The sequence below is a fragment of the Panthera uncia genome (assembly GCF_023721935.1).
Source record: "Panthera uncia isolate 11264 chromosome B2 unlocalized genomic scaffold, Puncia_PCG_1.0 HiC_scaffold_24, whole genome shotgun sequence".
Lineage (NCBI taxonomy): Eukaryota > Metazoa > Chordata > Mammalia > Carnivora > Felidae > Panthera > Panthera uncia.
Window position 1 is genome coordinate 38305543 of NW_026057580.1, and position 19282 is coordinate 38324824.

The 19282-nt window shown below is 41.7% G+C and overlaps 1 protein-coding gene across 2 annotated transcripts in view; it reads right to left on the reverse strand.

The window, feature by feature from the left end:
* Positions 1-19282, reverse strand: part of IMPG1 (interphotoreceptor matrix proteoglycan 1) — a 129907-nt gene that overhangs the window by 4115 nt on the left and 106510 nt on the right. For both annotated transcript variants that reach the window (XM_049652897.1, XM_049652896.1), the window contains one exon: positions 3255-3450. In XM_049652897.1, the coding sequence (XP_049508854.1) occupies positions 3255-3450 (196 nt within the window). The remainder of the gene's footprint in view (positions 1-3254; positions 3451-19282) is intronic.

Consider the following 19282-nt stretch of genomic DNA (forward strand, 5'->3'; position numbering starts at 1 on the left):
GCTTTCTCTTTCTCTCTCAAAAATAAACATTAAGAAAAAAAAAAACACTGAGCAGTTCTTCTTTCCACTGTTAACTGGAATAGTAGCTGAGTGCATCTGTCATTCCACATATGCGCTATGCTTTTCCTTACATCTTTGAGTGAACCATACAAAATTGCCAATATTTGATGATTTGTTAACTGACAGAATGGTAATGCCACACAGTTGAACCTACTATACTTATAAGTACATAGTTTAATTATTAGGTTATTACATAAGGTCTATTCTGCAATTTACTTTTCTCATTTAATCAAATGTCTTTTTTTTCCCCTATGGCAGCTCCAGTAGAGCTATATCATTGCTTTCTAACTGCTGTGTTCCTTAGTGACTGACACACTATGCACGATTTAACTCTTTCTCCATAGATGGGCATGATTCAAAGCAATGATGCTGCAAACATTTCTATAAACATATCTTAGTGCACAAATGCAGTTATTTTTGTAGGAATAATTGTCTAAAAGTAGAGTATCTGAATCAAATGAAAACTTTTATGGATACTAACAAATATTTCTTGATAAAAGGTTTTTCTAATTTATACATCCACCAGCAATGCTTGATAAACTCGTTTTCCTTGGGGGTGCCTGGGTGGCTCAGTCGGTTAAGCATCTGACTCATGATTTCCGCTCAGGTCATGATCTCACGGTTCTTGGGTTGGAGCCCCGCGTCGGACTCTGTGCTGAGAGCTAGAGCCTGGAGCCTGCTTCGGATTCTGTGTCTCCCTCTCTCTCTCTCTGCCCCTCCCCTGCTCGCACTCTGTCTCTCTCTCTTTCTCTCAAAAATAAAATAAACATTAAAAAAAAAAAAAAGAACTCATTTTCCCTGACGTTACCCATACTGGATATTATTATTTATTTATTTATTTATTTATTTTTACCAAACTCACAAACTCACAAATGCTATCTCTATTGTTTTTGGATTTCCCTGATTATAGTGAGAGTGAGCATCTTTTCCTACGTTTTCTTGGTCATCTGGATTTCTTATATGAGTTTTTAAGATATAAAATAGGTTGTAAATATTTTTCTCCCACCTTCTTAATATGTTAATTTTATTTGTGGTGACTTTTTTCCTGTAGAAATCCTCTTCTTAATGTCATCTGGGATTGGTATCTTAATTAGGGAAGGTTTTTTTTTTTTTAAGCCCAGGATTATTAGAAATGGTTTTAAAGATAGTTTTCCTCAATTTTCATAGTTTTGATTTTAGATTTGAATCTTTGATATAGAATTGATCTGTGTAAAAAGTAATTTTATTTTTTTCTAAATAGAAGGTCAAATTGTACTCTTACCATTATTGACCAGTCCATACTTTCCACTGATTTGAAATGCTCAAAATAAATTCCGGTGTCTGTGTGGCTCAGTCGATTAAGTGTCCAACTTTGGCCCAGATCATGATCTCACAGTTCATGAGTTTGAGCCCCGCACTGAGGTCTCTGCTATCAGCGTAGAGCCTGCCTGTCTCCCTCTCTCTCTGCCCTTCCCTGTCCCCCCCCCCCACGCCAAAATAAATAAACATTAAAAAACTCCCTAAATATAAGGATCTATTTGGGTCTTATATTTATTCTGTGTATTTATTGTCCTAGTGCTCTAAATATTATTTTATGTATTATTCTCTTACAGAGAAATCTCTCCATCATTGTACTTCCAAGATTTTCTGTTGTTCATTTTCACTTCTGGAGGATTTTAGGAACAATGTCAGATTCCATTTAGAATCCTGTTGTGATTTTAAGTGAGATTAACCTGGAGAAAGTTGACAGCATTATCGTAACCCTCACTCATCTGAATGGACATTCTGTGCTTTATGTTCTTTGTAAAGATGCTTTATAAACGTAATTTCATATGCCCCCTGCAGGAACCCAAAAGGTTTGATTAGTCTCAAAAAGGTTTGATTCAATGAGGGAATCGAAATTCTGAGAAGTAATTGGTTCAAGGTCACTTGATTAGTAAATTGCTAAGCCAAAATTTTAATCACAATTTGACTCCAGAATATTGCTTCTTAACCATTATTGGATAGTTGTCTTTAATGTGTCTTTAACTTTAAAAGAACAGGGTTATGTTTTAAGAAGAGAAAGGCTAAATCTTTCTAGGTTCTTTTTTTTAAGTTTATTTATTTTGACAGAGAGAGAGAGAGCAGGGGAGGGGCAGAGAGAGACTGAGAAAGAGAATCTAAGCAAGCTCCCTGCTGTCAGGCTCCATCTCACAACTGAGATCATGACCCTAATGACTGAGCCACCCCGGCGCCCCTCTCTTGCTTCTTTATTGAGGAACTGATGACCATGAGCTCCCTGGTGGGAAGTTAGAGACTGTGGCCACTAGAATGAATAAGAGGACAGTTTTAAAAAAAAACCAGGATGATCTACTAAAGATAGGGGTACAAGGTGGTCTAAAAGCCTGAGGAAATGTTCAGGTGTATGTATTTGGAAACTCATGACTGGGAAAGGTGAGACAGGCTCACGAAGAAACTCTCCGAGGTCAGAGTGCACAGTGTGGACCTTATCTGGGTATCACAGGATTTGGAGAAGAATCGGGAGGCTTCATGTTCCCTGACCATTCATAACGCCACCTACACCCTAAAGTCTGGGTCATGAATCCCTCCTCCTTTTCCCTCTTCTTAAGAGCTTCTCTTAACCTTTCTGTTGGAAATAAAGATTGACTAAACACAGCAGACCTAAAGAAAGGACTACTATGTAATCATTAAAGATGACGGTATGGAAAATATTTAATGCCATGGGGAATGTTCTAAGTACAAAAGCTGAGTATAAAACCAGAAGCCAGTCTGATTCCATTTTGCTTTAGAACATTCTATGTAAACATTCTGTATAAACATATACATCAAAAGATAATAATAGCTAATAGGGTGAATATCACATGATTTTTTATCTTCTTGCTCATAATTCTGTATATTTTCCAAATTTATTATGATGAAAACTGTCTTTACAAATAGGGGGAAAAAACCAAATACACACACACACGCACGCACACACATGCACACACACCTCAACACCAATTAAGGTGGTACACCCAGACGTACTGCATCAAAAGAGAGCCTAGCAGGGTCCAGCCATGTGTTTGAACAAGTCCTCCTCTGGAAGATTTTGATGTTCACTGGAGATTGAGAACCATGTGAGTTTAAAGGGCCATATGCATTCATTCTAATGATAGGTTTCTCAAGAGCAAGAGTAACAAATCCTTGGGTCTATAAAGTTACTGTACTTGACCTACCTGCATGGAGCTCCCTTTCCCTGGATGACCTCACATCCCTCTGTGGGGGTGCAGAGGCCAGAGTCCCGGTGGTCCAGGCGCGCCTGGCTCTCATACCCTGGTCTGCAGCGACACTCTGCTTCCTTGGTCCACTCATTTTTTACACACTGGGCAAATTCGCCACAGGCCAGGAATTTGCAAGGGTCTGCTTGATCAGCTGTAAGATATGGGACAGATTTAAAACAATTTTTTTTTTAATTTTTTTTTTCAACGTTTTTTATTTATTTTTGGGACAGAGAGAGACAGAGCATGAACGGGGGAGGGGCAGAGAGAGAGGGAGACACAGAATCGGAAACAGGCTCCAGGCTCCGAGCCGTCAGCCCAGAGCCTGACGCGGGGCTCGAACTCACGGACCGCGAGATCGTGACCTGGCTGAAGCCGGACGCTTAACCGACTGCGCCACCCAGGCGCCCCCTAAAACAATTTTTTTTAATGTTTATTTTTGACAGAGAGACAGAGCATGAGTGGGGGAGGGGCAGAGAGAGAGGGAGACACAGTATCCCAAGCAGGCTCCAGGCTCTGAGCAGTCAGCACAGAGCCCGGATATGGGACGGATTTTAATGAATGCATGGATTCCTGAGCAGTGGAACAGGCAGAAGTCAAAGGCAAGAGACCAAATATATTTGCCATCACTCCATTTTGGACTGGTTTGTACAGCAGTGATAACAGACTGGAATGAAAAGGGAAACACACATTTCTGTATCTTAAATTCTGTAGCTGTGTCTCAATTTTTTTTTTGTAAATGAGAATCTCAGAGTATTTAGCTCAGAAGGCCTGTGGCCCCTGCCAGCTCTTCCCTGTTTTTATAGAACTAAGCACACTGAACTCTCAGGCAGAGAAGCAAATGGCCTGCGTCCCCCAATGCTGATGGCAGAACCAGCCTTTGGGCTGAAGACACTTCTTCCTTCTGCCCTGGAAGGAGCTCCTGCTGAATCACAGCAGCCATTTATCCTTCAGATTGTTCTTTCAAAAGGAACATACTCCATGCAAGGAGCTAAGGCACAGGTAGCCGTGCATAAAGCTATTCTTCCAAGAAGCCTAGGGGAAGGTAAGAAATACATACAGATATTTCTATAGGAAAAGCCCCATACCTTGTCCAGTGTAAGAGCTGTAAGATGAGCTCTAAATACAAGTTAGAGAAGAGATCGTTGTTTCAATTATTTAAAGTGAGTTGCATTTGTATGCGCAAAGACTAGGAAAGGCATTCCAGCTGGACCCAGCCAGCAGCATGAACAGAGGCATAGAGGAGGGAGAGCAACAAATATGAGAAAAGAGAGCCAGGAAAGACCAGTTTGGAGGCAGCAAAACCTTGTGGACTGGAAGGAAGGGAACTAAGACTGGAAAGGTAAGTTAAGGTCAAACTCTGGTAGGTCTTGAATGCCATGCTAAGGAATTTGGACTCTCCAGGCAGGTGGGAGCTATGGAGGATTTCTGGGCAAGGGAAGGGTATGATCAGAATTGTGCATTAGAAGACATGTAAACACAACTTAGAATTGTCAGAATTAGGATGATTTCAGTGATCATCTTGTCCTGTATTCCCCAAGTGGGAACATTTGCAGAACTCTAAGTCAGCAGGATTTAATAGGTTTTATACTAGAAAGAGGTTGGTGCCTAAATAAGTACTTTTTGTTTTCGTTCTTTGTTCTTTTAATGCAGGGTGAAATAAATGTAACAGGTTTCTTTCTCTTTCCCTGGTTTCTCTCTTTCTTCCCTCCAATCTCACCCTCTTCTCCTTTTACTTTTAAATCTCTTTAGGGTCATTAATAAGCTAATGTCTACTGTGAATCTTCAAGTGGAGAAGAACATAGTCAGCTGCTTTGCCGAATTTGTTGCCCACATAAGCTCTGTGTAGGGTCACTGGGGGGACATGGCATGGGGTGAGAATTCCAATAAACACCTTCATTCACTAGCCTGATCCAGCGCCTCCCTGTGGTGGAAGAAGTGATAGTGAGGTAGATTAATAAAGCCAGCCCAAGCTGTGGGCATGAGCACTTCCTTGAAAACATATACCTGGGTCTCCCAGCAAGGTAGACAATGCTAGAAGACTTTACGTGAAGTTCTATTGCTCTGCAGCTTGAACAAACAGGCCTGACTACTGTGAACTGGCTTTCTCTGCTTCAAAGTTCCTAAAGTTGGCCATGTTGTGGGATCCTTGTCATTGTTTAGAAAATGATTCAGATTTACCCTGACAACCCAGGTGATTCTCATGCAGGACCTGGTTTAATAAATAACAGCTGTCAGCAACTTTACACTCAAGACTTTTAGTCTTGAAAACACAAGTCAGGGAGGAATAGAGGCTCCACTTCCTTCTCTCTGCAGTGGAGAAATACACTAACTCGGAAAGCTGACTCAATGTACAGATTCTAGTCCTCTGAAGAGTAAAGGTGTGATAACCAAATGAGTTTCCCATTGAAAAAATATTACCGATTTACCGTAATTTCTTTCGGCCCCGCCCGACATTGTCTACGCACCAGGAAGGCTGAACAGAATGCAATCAGGCAACGTTGGGGAAATAAATTTATCCAAATTTGGGGGCCCTGGATCAGATATATTTGAAGAACAAATGCACCTTGTTTATAAATAACTTGCTTTTCCCATGGTATTTATTCAGGACAGGTCTAGAGAGAAGTAGGAGACTTCAAATCACTGAGCTTAGTTTTTGTTTGCTATGTATACCTTCTTGGGTACTAAGACAACATTCACGGATTCAACAAATACCAACTGGGCCCTTCAAAATCTGCAGCAGTAAGAATTTCAGACAAACTAATTGCTTTAGATTTTTATTTTAGCCTTATATAAAATTTGACATGTTAGAATGTTAGAGCTGAAAGGTATTTTAGAACCTTCTCATGAATTTGTTCACTTTGCAGGTGAGGAAGCTGAGGCCCCAAAGTTGAGTGTTGCAAAGACCACAGGCTGTTTGTGTTGGTCATCTGTGTGAGAGCAAGTCCCAGGGAAGGAAAGAGCCAGGAGGGGTAGCTGTGGGACCACAGCAAGTAAAGGCAATTGCAGCGAGTTAGAATTGTACCAGAAGACACAGTATTTACAATACTAATTTGCAAAGCAGCCCATACCGCTTCCATTATTATACCTTAAAAATACTTTTCCTTGGTGTGCTGATGGTCCTCTACTTACCACACTTGGAGGGGCACCTACAGCTTCGGGCTTCAGGCAAAGACTGAGAACTGGCTGTGAGCTGACTGTGGGAAGGAAGTGCCACGGAAGAGAAGAGACTGTATTATGAACAAAAGTTTAGTAGAAATTTCTTTTTTTTTAAAAACTCTTTTCAACATTTACTTATTTATTTTTGAGAGAGAGACAGAGCGTAAGCAGAGTAGGGGCAGAGAGAGAGAGAGGCACAGAATCTGAAGCAGGCTCCAGCTCTGAACTGGGGCTCGAACTCATGAACCTCAAGATCATGATCTGAGCTGAAGTCAGATGCTTAATCCCCTGAACCACCCAGGTGTCCCTAGTAGAAATTTCTTAAGTAAAGCTTTCCCTATGCTTTGATTATTTTCTTTCTTTGTCATATCTTAAAGACATTTCTCCTTAGAATGACGGACTCATTCATCATTCACTGTAGGCCACACGACTCTTTTCCTCCTCCTTAACACATCCCCAGTGCTTTGCACAAAACAAAAATAAAATCAGTCTGAACTTCTCGCTCTCTGTTCTTGATTTGGTCAATACTGATAATGTAAACATTATGTAGTAAAAACCTGAACTGCTCTGTTCTGAACAAAATCTGTAGCTTGGAAAGAGAGAGTTCAAGGAGATTTGAGATCAACAGTTGATTAGGAAGAGAACAATTAGATGTCATTTTCTAGAAGAATATTTTCAAGTCATAATCAAGCTGTGTGTGGATTAGAGGAAGGGAAGTCTCCATGATTGGTGTATAGCCTAGTTGGTCTATAATTGCCCTAGCTTCCTGGATTTGCTTAAGCCCTCTTTAAATACATTATTTTTATGGTGGGCTCTATAGAGAGGTTTCTTCACGAGCCTGTATCATACCCACCAAGTATGACTTGGTGTAGCCCCTGGGCTTACTATAATTGCTAGCTGGCAAAACGACCTAATTTTCTGTCCTTCACGTAGGGAGCTCTTCTGCACAGCAAATTTGACAATCTCTGTCCAGGGTACTTGGTCTTAGTGTGTTGAGCAGTGTCAGGGTCTGCGAGTTTGCAGATGGTGGGAAAGTTCCATGTCCATCCTGGCACCAAGAGGTCCTAAGCCTAGTCTTTAGCTTCCTATGTGGATGCCAGAGGTAGTCAAGGCACTGTCATTCCATTTCAGGACTTGTTCCCAAAGTAGTCCTAGGGATCATGATCCTGCACTCCAGCTTCACCAGGAGCGCAGTGACAATGATTTACATAAACAGGGAGCTCACATTTATCTACAGCCATTTTGTGTTTGGCATTGTGTTGGGCACTTCAAACAAGCCTTCATTAATATTCACAACTTTCCTAAGTAGATACCACTGGCCTCATTTTCATAAGCAAGAAAACTCAAGTCCATGTTAGCTAGTAAGTATAATCCCAGATTAACATCCACATGTCTGCTTACAACGTTCAGCTTTTGATATCATTCTAGTGGTTTTCAAATATGGGGTTTCCAGGAGAGACCTTAGGGCTCCAATGGGCGAACAAGGGATGGGGGCAGGCAAGCATGCCAGCATGCCCACTTGTACGGGTTTACATATCAGACTTCCACGAATGCTTTGAACAAAGGCTCTCTTAACTAAACCGAAGTTCAAAACCATCGTCTGCCAAAACTCCTCCACTAGACAGAATGTTTCCTTGTACAAAGTACCGTCTGACACCACAACTCCACATTTGTTTCTGTTGCTAAAATGTAACAGCAATAAACATGGCTTGAAGTAAGTGAGCTGTCACATGGGGCTTGGAAATACTTGTATCATTCTGAGATTTCCAGTGTAAGCACATTTTATGTATTAGTTTCTTCCCTGGATTTGCTTATATAATGTCTTTCGTCTGTATGCCAAAGGTCCTGAAAAGCATTCCCAACTGGTTGTGGAGGAAGGATGTCCCCTAGCTCTTCATCATGTGATAAAAACCATTTAAATAAATGTTCTTTGCCTGCAGGGAACACTTTGAGGAATTTTACAGTTCACATTAAAAGTCCTGTCCTCTCAATAGATGCTAAAAAAGCACTGGACAAAATACAGCATCCTTTTTTGATAAAAACCCTTAAAAAAGTAGGGATAGCAGGACCATATCTCAAGATCATAAAGGCCATAAATGAAAGTTCCACTGCTAATATCATCCTCAATGGGGAAAAACTGAGAACTTTCCCCCTAAAGGTCAGGAAGGATGTCCACTCTCACAACTGTTATTCAACATAGTGTTGGAAGTCCTAGCCCCAGCAATCAGACAACACAAATGAGTAAGAGGCATCCAAATTGGCAAGAAGAAAGCCAAACCTTCACTCTTTGCAGATGACATGATACTCCATATGGAAAACCCAAAAGACTCCACCAAAAAACTTCTAGAGCTGATACGTGAATTCAGCACAGTTGCAGGATATAAAATCCATGTATAGAAGTCAGTTGAATTTCAATACACCAACAATAAAGCAGCAGAGAGAGAAATCAAGGAATAAATCCTCTTTACAACTGCACCAAAAAACATAAAAAACCTAGGAATAAACCTAACCAAAGAGGTAAAAAATCTATACACTGAAAACTATAGAAAGCTTAGGAAAGAAATTGAAGAAGACACACACAAAAAAATGGAAAAACAATCCATGCTCATGGATTGGAAGAAAAAATATTGTTACAATGTCAATACTACCCAAAGCCATCTACACATTCAATGCAATCCCTATCAAAATAATATCAGGATTCTTCACAGAGCTGGAACAAACAATCCTAATATTGGTGTGGAACCAGAAAACACCCTGAATAGTCAAAGTAATGTTCAAAAAGAAAACCAAAGGGGTGTCTGGGTGGCTCAGTTGGTTAAGCGTCTGACTTCGCTCAGGTCATGATCTCACAGTTCATGAGTTTGAGCTGACAGCTTGGAGCCTGGAGCCTGCTTCAGATTCTGTGTCTCCCTCTCTTGCTGCCCCTCACCCGCTCACTCTCTGTCTCTTAAACATAAATAAACATTAAAAAAAAATTAAAAAAAAAAAAAAAAGAAAACCAAAGCTGGAGGCATCACAATTCTGGACTTCAAGCTATATTACAAAGCTGTAATCATCAAGACAGTCTGGCACAAAAATAGCACTCTGATCAATGAAACAGAATACAGAACCCAGAAATGGAGCCACAAAGATATGGCCAACTAATCTTTGACAAAGCAGGAGAGAGTACCAATGGAATAAAGTCTCTTTAGCAAGTGGTGCTGGGAGAACTGGACAGCGACATGCAGAAGAATGAACCTGGACCACTTTATTACACCATACACAAAAATAAACTCAAAATGGATGAAAGACCTAAATGTAAGACAGGAAGCCATCAAAATCCTAGAGGAAAAAGAGGCAAAAATCTCTTTGGCTTTGGTGACAGCAACATCTTACTTGACATGTCTCCAGAGGCAAGGGAAACAAAAACAAAAATGAACTATTGGGATCTCATCAAGATAACAAAGCAAAGGAAACAATCAGCAAAACTAAAAGGCAACTGATGGAATGTGAGAAGATATTTGCAAAGGACATATCAGATAAAGGGTTAGTATCTAAAATCTATAAAGAACTTATCAAACTCAACACGCAGAAAACAAATAATCCAGTGAAGAAATGAGCAAAAGACATGAATAGACACTTTTCTGAAGAAGACATCCAGATGGCTAACAGACACATGAAAAGATGCTCAGCATCACTCATCATTAGGGAAATACAAATCAAAACCACAATGAGATACCACCTCAAACCTGTCAGAATGGCTAACATGAACAACTCAGGCAACAACAGATGTTGGCAAGGGTGCAGAGAAAGGTGAACCCTTTGTACTGCTGGTGGGAATACAAACTGGTGCAGCCACTCTGGAAAACAGTATGGAGGTTCCTCAAAAACTTAAAAATAGAACTACCCTATTACCCAGCAATTGCACTACTAGGTATTTATCCAAAGGATACAAAAATGCTGATTCAAAGGGGCACATGAACCTCAATGTTTATAGCAGCGCTATTGCCAATAGCCGAAGTATGGAAAGAGCCCAAATGCCCATCAACTGATGAATGGATTCAGAACATGTGGTATGTATATATAACAGAATATTACTCAGTGATTAAAGAGAATGAAATCTTGCCATTTGCAACAATGTGGACGGAGCTAGAGTGTATGATGCTAAGGGAAATAAGTCAGTCAGAGAAAGACATGTATCACATGATTTCATTCGTATGTAGAATTTAAGATACAAGACAGATGAACATAAGGGAAGGGAAGCAAAAATAATATAAAAACAGAGAGGGAGACAGGCCATAAGAGACTCTTAAATACAGAGAACAAACTGAGGGTTGCTGGTGGGGTGTTGGGTGGGTGGGAAGGGCTGAAAGGGTGAGAGGCATTGAGGGGGACACTGGTTGGGATAAGCACTGAGTGTTATATGTAAGTGATGAATCACTAAACTCTATTCCTGAAAAAAACTATTTTGATTAAAAACAAAAAGATCATGGTCCTGTTCTCCAAGCAGCTTTTACATTCATAGGTTCTTGATGGTCCAAGAGTGTCTTTTTCTAGTCATGTTTGTCAGGCCTGAAAACAGACTCTCCTGGTCTGCTAGGCCTTTGAGGGTCTCAGGAGCTCATGTTACCAACTCCAGTTCCTAGCGCACCGCCCTCTTCCCTCTCGCTGCAGAGTGTCCTGTCACTTGCTCGGAACCTTGGGGCTGTGAATTGATTGACGGCCTTTCTGCCCTGTTCTTTCTCTTCTTTATAATTTCATTCTGCCCTTCTCTTACACCCTGGCAACACTCACGTGTGGGACAGGAAGTGAAGTATCCCCTTTGATAGGGTCCTGTCCTAAGGCAGAATTTCAGCTCTGTTTGGCTGAAACTCAGGCTTCACCTGGGCTGAGGGCCCCTGAGGTCTTTTTCGTGGACTTCCCCTCCTCCACCAGGCCATTTCAATGTGATGAAGGCTAGTGTTCGCTAGATGGCGCTCAATAGCAAAGAAGTAGGAATAGATTTAAGGGATGAAATTTTAAGAGCCGGGACTGCTTCCTCCTTAAAAACCACTGTGCGGTGAGCGCCGGTGGAGGAAACAGAAGTCTGGAAGGAATTGGCGCGGTGGCGGAAGGAGCTGCAGGGGACGGCTGATAGAGCCATTATTACTCTGTGATTACCGCGACAGATCCGGCCTGGACGCCTGGGGGAATGTGGTGGAAACTCCTGGATCATCTTTTCCCATTCCCAAAAGGCACAGCTTGGGCTGCGGAGTTCCCAGGCAGGCGGGCCCGCCGCGCCCTGGCGCCCAGAGTGACCAAGCTTCACACCTGGACGCAGTGACCAGATTTCCCACGGGTCGGCGTGGGAGTAAACCTGGCCTCGCGCGCGCCCGCCCGCTGCGGGGACGGGTGGGACGGGGAGAGGAGGGGGGGTTGGGGTGGAGGGGTAGGAGGAGGGGTAGAGGTCGGGGCAGCTGTAGTGCCCTTTCTCCAACCCTCCCCCCCAGCTCTTAGCCAAGGCTTTGAGGTCCTGGTTTCATATGTGGGGAGGAGGGGAAGCGTCATTTCTTTGCGTCCCAGTCACTGGTAATCTGCAGGGCCCAGGACACATGGCTTTAGCCCAGCATACTCTTAGGTGCTGAAGAACGTGTTTTAAATTCTTTTATCAGAATAAAAAAAAAAAAAACCCACCAATTAATATAATCCAAGTTGGATATATTCATCGTTATACCAATGCAGTCATAGGATATACTTTTCAGTATTTTTATTAATTAATATTAGTATTTTTATTACTATTCATGAAAGGCCTAGTTAAGGCAGAACTGGTAGTCTGTTTCCTTCTCAAGATGTGAATATTACTTTAATACAGTGCTTGGTGCTTAGCACTTAGTAATTTGAATAAACATGGCCCTCCCCTGAGGGTTCCTTTGAGATACGATGCAGGGGCCTCACCTTCCACACTGGCCCACCTGCTTTATTTTCCCAAATCCTGAGAATATTCTGGGATTTGCTGCACCAGCAGAGGGAGTGAGTCTGCTTATCTCTGCTGTCAGTGCAGAAGCCTCCAGGAAATGCTCTGGGCACTTCCCAGTGACTGGCTGTGGTCTTGGGAAAGTAGGTTAGCATCTTTAGGTCTCATTTGGCCCTCCTATAAAATGGGTTCTTTAAACCAGACGATTGCTAATGTCCCTGCAGCTCAAATATAAATCTCCCATTCTAGGTGTCCTACTGGAACAAGACAGCAGGAACATTAGCTGGACACGCTGGCACAAACCTCCAGAACTGTGGATGGAATTCAGTGATTAAAAGAACTTTAAGCGGCACCTGGGTGGCTCAGTTGGTTAAGCATTCGACTCTTGATTTTGGCTCAGGTCATGATCTCACGGTCCTGAAACTGAGACCCACATAGATTCTGCGCTGATCATGGAGGCTGCTTGAGATTCTCTCCCTCTCCCTCTGTCCCTCCTTGGCTCTCATGTGTGAGTGCTCTCTCTCTCCAAAAAAGTTTAAAAAAAAAATAAAAGAACTTAAAAAAATCTATATATAAGTTAGTGCTTCATTGTTTTATTATTTTTTATTATTGGCCAAAACATGTTTAGCTTATGGCTTCTTGCTGAAGGGCTGGATTAGGGTGAGAATAATCATTCAACAATGAATAGCACACAGCATAGCACCATCCATGTGCTTGAAGCTTAATACACATTTGTGGAATTAAATAAATTAGTAATGGGAGTTCTTTTCTGGTTTAAACGGACGTGTAATATGAAAAACCTTGAATTTCACTTTAATTTGCCACCATTCTCAAGAACAACCACTACCAACTATGTATAGTAGGCTCTCAGTAACTCTTTTATGAATGCATGTGTGAATGCCTTTCCACATCTTGCCCCGGATCAGAGGTTCCAGAATTATTTCTGCTCTCGGTCATTATTTATATCTACCAAACTGAAATGTTTTGGGTGCATGGGTGTTAGGGCCTGAGTGTCCCAGGATCAGCTGGCAGAGGGAGCGCTCAGATAGCAGGGGCTGTGGGAGGCTGTGCAGCTGGGCTGAAGCCCAGGCTTCCCTGCAGGGTGTGCATTAGGGGGTTCCATGAAGGACTCTAGGAGCATCTTCAGGAAGCTCCATGGGGAGGCTCAAGTGTGGGATGAGGGCATGGGTTGAAACTCGAGAGGGCAAAAGGTATCTGGCAGTCCAGCCAATACTGGGGTTCCTTAATGAAAGCAGGTGTTAACGGAAAATCCCCGGGGATGGCATCCCAGGGAGCACGGGACAGCAACAGAGTAAAAACAGGAGACAGAGACACAGGAGATGGGGCCCGGGCAGAGGCTGGGAGAGTATCCTGGAAGGAGAATTCTTGTGGCTGCTTCAGCTTGGAAGGGACCCCCTGGCAGAGCCAATAACTCAAATATAGGGGACATTAGGAAGTTTGGGACTTTTTTCTCTCCTCTCCTCTGTTTCTTTTCTTTTTTCTTTTCTTTTCTTTTTGTTTCCTTTCTTTTCTTTTCTTTTTCTTTTGGCATTCTAAGAATGTAACAAAATATTATAGGATATTTCACTTGGTGAAATGTGACACCTAACAATTCATTCAGGATTAATTAAACTTAAGTGTGTTGTCACTTTTTCCAAATACATTAAAAACCCTTTGTATACCCAGCAGGAGGGTTGATAAGGCTCTTTTTATAAAGAGGCAGTAAACAGACTTGAAGCAAGCACACAAAACTGCCATTGAGTTCCGGTGACAGCACTTGGTGACTGTGTGACCCGTAAAAGGCAAGTTACTTGCACTCCTCTGAAACACAGTTTTTCCAACTGTGGAATGGGGAGAAATCATACCTACTTTGCATAGTTATTTATTAAGATTAAAAATGTCGATAGTGGCTATTACTGTTTTACTGTCATTGTTGTGATAAGTGACATCTACCACTTTTCAGAGCTGGCAACTAAATGCAAATCTTTCAAATTATGCAACTTTCCAGAGAAAATGAGTTTGCCGATTCACATTCTGGCTGGAAGCATCCTGGATGCCAGAGTCTAATTAATTTCAATGTTTACCATTTACCAGCCTTGAAATCTGCCCATATTTGAGGAGACTTCTTAGGAATTCAAGGAGAGAATAAGTTAGAATAAGTATGTGTAGTTTTGCATGTTTGAAATCTTCAACCTGCACAGCTAACTGGCATAAAAGCCCTACATGCTTCTAGAGAATTTTCATAGCAGCCTAAATGAAAGACGATGCTAGTTGCCAGAGATGCTGGCAGAATAGTGAGCAAGCTGTGATTTATTCAGTTTTTCAGTTGATAAATCACAGATAGTTCTAACATTGGTTTATACTTTCTATATCATAGATTCATTTATTCAGGTTGTTTTCAAAAGGTGAATGGCAAACCACACACAGTAATGACACTGTGTCGCTTCTACTCCATGTCTGTACCTCTGCAGATATTATTTGGCCTAACTGATTAATAGCCCTCATTTAGAGGACACATCCAGGAATTCAGATGCTGATCTGAATGTGGAATGATGCCCCCCTAGTAGTCTCATGAGAAGTTTCACAATGTCTCTTCTCTTTGGTCTAAATGTAACAATGGAATAATACTTCCCCCTTCTCTGCATTACTACCACAAACTACATTTCCACCCTGACGTTAGGCCAAAAGAAAATAAATGAAAAAGACTTGATTGGATTTTTTGTCAAATTTTGCAAATAGAACTAAATAATTGGTCTGTCTGAGCACTGCCTGTAAATATAATAAACTCAGGGCATAGAGAGAAATGGTAAATCCTCTGATCAAGACTGCCTTCCCCTTGCCCTCTGCTTGACTAACTCTAGACCCCTGACTTCCCCTTTCTTAGTTTAGAAAACTTGTAATTGTAAATTCATTCTCTGCTCGTTTGAGATGTCCATCATCTTTGAAGCTTCTTGCCAGTATTACAACTCAAGAGCGTCTTTCTCAAGGACCGAGGAGCCTCTCTTTTGAAATGTAACCACTAAAGAGGATAGCACCCCCTATCTCCAGTGTCTGTGGGAGGGTAGGAGCCTTGCTCTAGGTTGTAAGACAGGAGGTGGACAGGGCATGCTGACTTTCCCATTTTCCATTTCATCCCAACCTCACTAAAATCTGGCCTCAGCTCTTGCCACTCTAGCAGATTGTTTCTGCGAAGGGTTCTGATGACCTCTGAACCGTCAACTTACATGGCCTCTATCCACTGCTCTCCCGCTCTTCTCTTTCCTCGGCTTCTGCAACACCGTCTTTGGCTCCTTTCACCAACAATCCTTCTATTCCCCATTAAGTGTTGGGGTTTCTCAGAGATTCAGTCCTGATTCTCCTTTTCTCCTGCCCTGTACATTGCCCTGGGCCATTTTTTACCTGTTCTCTGATTTCGACTGAGGTTTCCCAAATGTATACTTTCAGCACTGGCCTCTGGTCTCTAGACAGCTACTTCATAGGATGGAGGGCAGTTCACCAAATGTCCATTTCTGTAAAACTCATCTTCCCCAAAACATTTTTGGAGTATTTTTATATCCTTAAGATAGTTTATTAATTTTTGCTTTATTTTTTGCATTAAAACATTTAAATGAATTAATGTATCCACCTTTTGTAGCTACCTGTATATTTTTGCTAAGTAGTTTCCAAATTGGAAGTATTTTATGAATGATAAACTCTACGTTTTTATTTTGTAATTTTGAGAATACTTTAAGGGCTGTTTAGTACTTAGTTTGAAGACTTTTTGAGTTTTACAAGATTTTATTAAAGTTTAAACTGTAAAAGACCAGTTATAAAAAAAAGAAAATAAAGAAAAGAAAAGAAAAAAGAAAAATAGGACACCAAAGTAGATATAAATAGATTGAACAGGAGCTTTTAGACAACCTGGCTTTAAACGTGCTGGCTCAGCACACCTTTCTCTTCCTTCCAGGCTGAACTCTCTTCCTTCCCTACTTTGTGTCCCAAGCTGCTATCACAGTGAAATAACTGAAGTATCCTGAAATTTCCAGAAGTGTCTGCATCTTTCTCCAGCCGTTTTTGGAGGAGCCCCTCCTCAACCTTCCTGCCTGTCCTCTCCCCCCACCCCCCACTCCCAGGATTTGCCAAGGTACCACACTCAACATCGCCATCTATCTAGGAAGCCTGCCATGACATTCCCTGACCTCTATAGAATTAATTGCTCTGTTGTGCTTCATAACATTTCTGTTCATGACCTGATTATTGTATTTAGTAGACCTGATTAGAGCTTTTTGTATATGTGTCTGTTTCTCTTGGTTGGTAGGCTTTAGCTCCTTGAGGGCAGGGATTCACCCTGGGGGTTCTGATGCCTGTAATAGTATCTGACTGGTACCAGATAACCCCTAAGTGTTTACTGAATATATGAATGAACAGGGTCTCAAATCATGATTGCATTGTCATTGACTTGTCTAACTTCTCTGTAACAGCAAAAATAAGGGCCAGAGGGAGTAAGAAGCTGGTGGTTTAAGAAAACCATCCAACATTTGGAAATAAGGAGAGCAGTTGACCACATAACCTTAAAAGTTGTGCTGGAGCACTAACAATCCCCTCTAGTAAACAGGGATCACCTGTGGGCAACCTTGCCAGCTGCCTACATTTTTATGGTTTCTGGGCTAAGACCAGTTTTAGTTACATAAGTACCTACATAATATCCTCGATTTTGCCTTTTGGCTCCCAAAGCCAAATATTTACCATCTGGCTCTTTAAGACACACTTTGCCGACCTCTAAAAGGCAGTAACTTTGATTTACCATTTACTTTTGGTTATAGCATTTTACAACTCCATAGAGTTAGAAGTTATCGTATAGAAAATGGGTAAGATAAGATGATTATACTTTCTCTTCTCTATTTAGCATACCATTCTTAACTCATCATTCTCCTTTTTTCTCTGGCTATATAAAATTCCCATTTCCAGAGCCTCTTTAGACCAGATTCGTCACCCTAATGATTCCCTTATTAATGAGTGAAAGCAAACTTTCACACCTGTTTGTATGAAAATTATGTTTTTTCATGTTTTAAGGGTTATGCTCTGATAAGGGTTGGAGGAGGAAGGGATGGTGGGGCTGGAGGCTCCCAGGATGGGGCAACATTGGACACTCATGAGGCAGGAGATCCTCCGGTGTTCTATAGCCTAGTTCTGATCTCCTGTTCCTCCCAAGAAGATGGTAAGGGAAGGGCAAGGGATAAGACACATAGTAAATGTTGCTGTATTTGGCCATCCTGGTTGGGAGAAGGTTAAAATTATAGGATGCCTTCTCTGTTTTCCAAGGATAGATTCCTGGGATTTTCTTCCATAGACAAAGCTAGGTATTTATTCCTGGCATACAGTATTTCTAGCAGCTGTCCTTCTTCTCTCTAAATATTTCCTTTTTAAGTTTTCTTTCAACGAGAGTTTTCTCAACAGATTGGGCCAGTACTAGTGAGTTCAAGCAAACACTGGCAAGAGCAGACCTGAATCGGGGAAGTTTCTTGTATTTGCTAAAATGACCTTCCAGAATTATCTGGGATTTTGATTATAAGTGCCCCTCAGACCTCTTTTACTACATGCTGGGGGATGGGTACTGCTGTACCCAAGCCTTAGACACTAGAAAAGACTATGCCAGCAATAGAGCCACGGACTGTGTAAATTGAAATTTGAGTCCTTGTTGTCCAACCTATGTAATTATCTTCATTTGGGGTCCAGGGACCTGAGAGGAAACACGATTAGTTGGTTGTACTAGGAGGACATTTTAATCAGCTTGCTTGTCAATCACCATGACAGCTTACACTCCAATATACCACCAAAAGGAGAAAATCTGGATCAGCCAGTCACATTGAAAACCTGGGAGCAAAATACCTGTCATATTCTAGATTAAAGAAAGAAAAAAGGAAGAAAACTATTGAAAATCATCTGCGTTTTAAAATCTAGACACTCATTTTTCTTTTCTATTATCATAATACTAATATTGTACCTATTCCCTCAAACTAAAATTATACAGGATGATTGATGCTAGGAACACTTTACTGTAACTACAGGGCATTTGTTTGTTTGTTTTAGAATAGCACTTAAAAAAAATTTTTTTTAATGTTTATTTTTGAGAAAGACAGAGCATGAGCGGGGGAGGGGCAGAGAGAATCCGAAGCAGGCTCCAGGCTCTGAACTGACAGCACAGAGCCTGACACGGGACTTGAACTCACAAACCTTGAGATCATGACCCGAGCCACTCAAGATGCTCAATTGATTGAGCCACCCAGGTGTCCCTGGAATAGTGTTTTAAAACTCAGCTTCAAGAACTTTTATAAGATAAGGAGATTAATAGATGTAAGAAGTTCATTAACTGTGTTCAGAAGCAATGGTTTTGGGTGTGTTAGGGTCTGGACTGTCCCTGCCTGGATTGGACCAGGGTGTGAACAGGGATAATTGAGGATGAGGTGCGAGTGTTTGCGTGTGTGTTGTCTAAGTGGGTGCCTGATGGCTGCTCGCTCTTGGGTGGCCCCCTCTCCCTCCTCAGACCCTCCAATGGTAGCTCTTGCTGCTGCCACTGACACGTGTGTGGCTGGCATCCTGCCTCTCCAGCTCTGGTCTGACAAAGTTTCTCCTGGACCAAGCTCTACTCAGCCTCCCCTGAAATTCTCAGCTTGGCCTCCATTTTTGGGCTCTAGTGTTTCTCTTTGTTGTCCAATTTTAGCAAGAATCCCGCTGAGCTGGCTTAGTTAGAATCCCCCATCCTTTACATCTGATCACCCTCAATGTCTAATCAGGTTTCTCATTCTCCACCCTCCCTCAGGTGATGTGCGATCATCCTGGCCTGCCTTTAGCAAGAATCCTTTTAGGTTGGGTTAGCCAGAATTCACCCCTTACCCTAGATGTTTCCTCTTGGTAA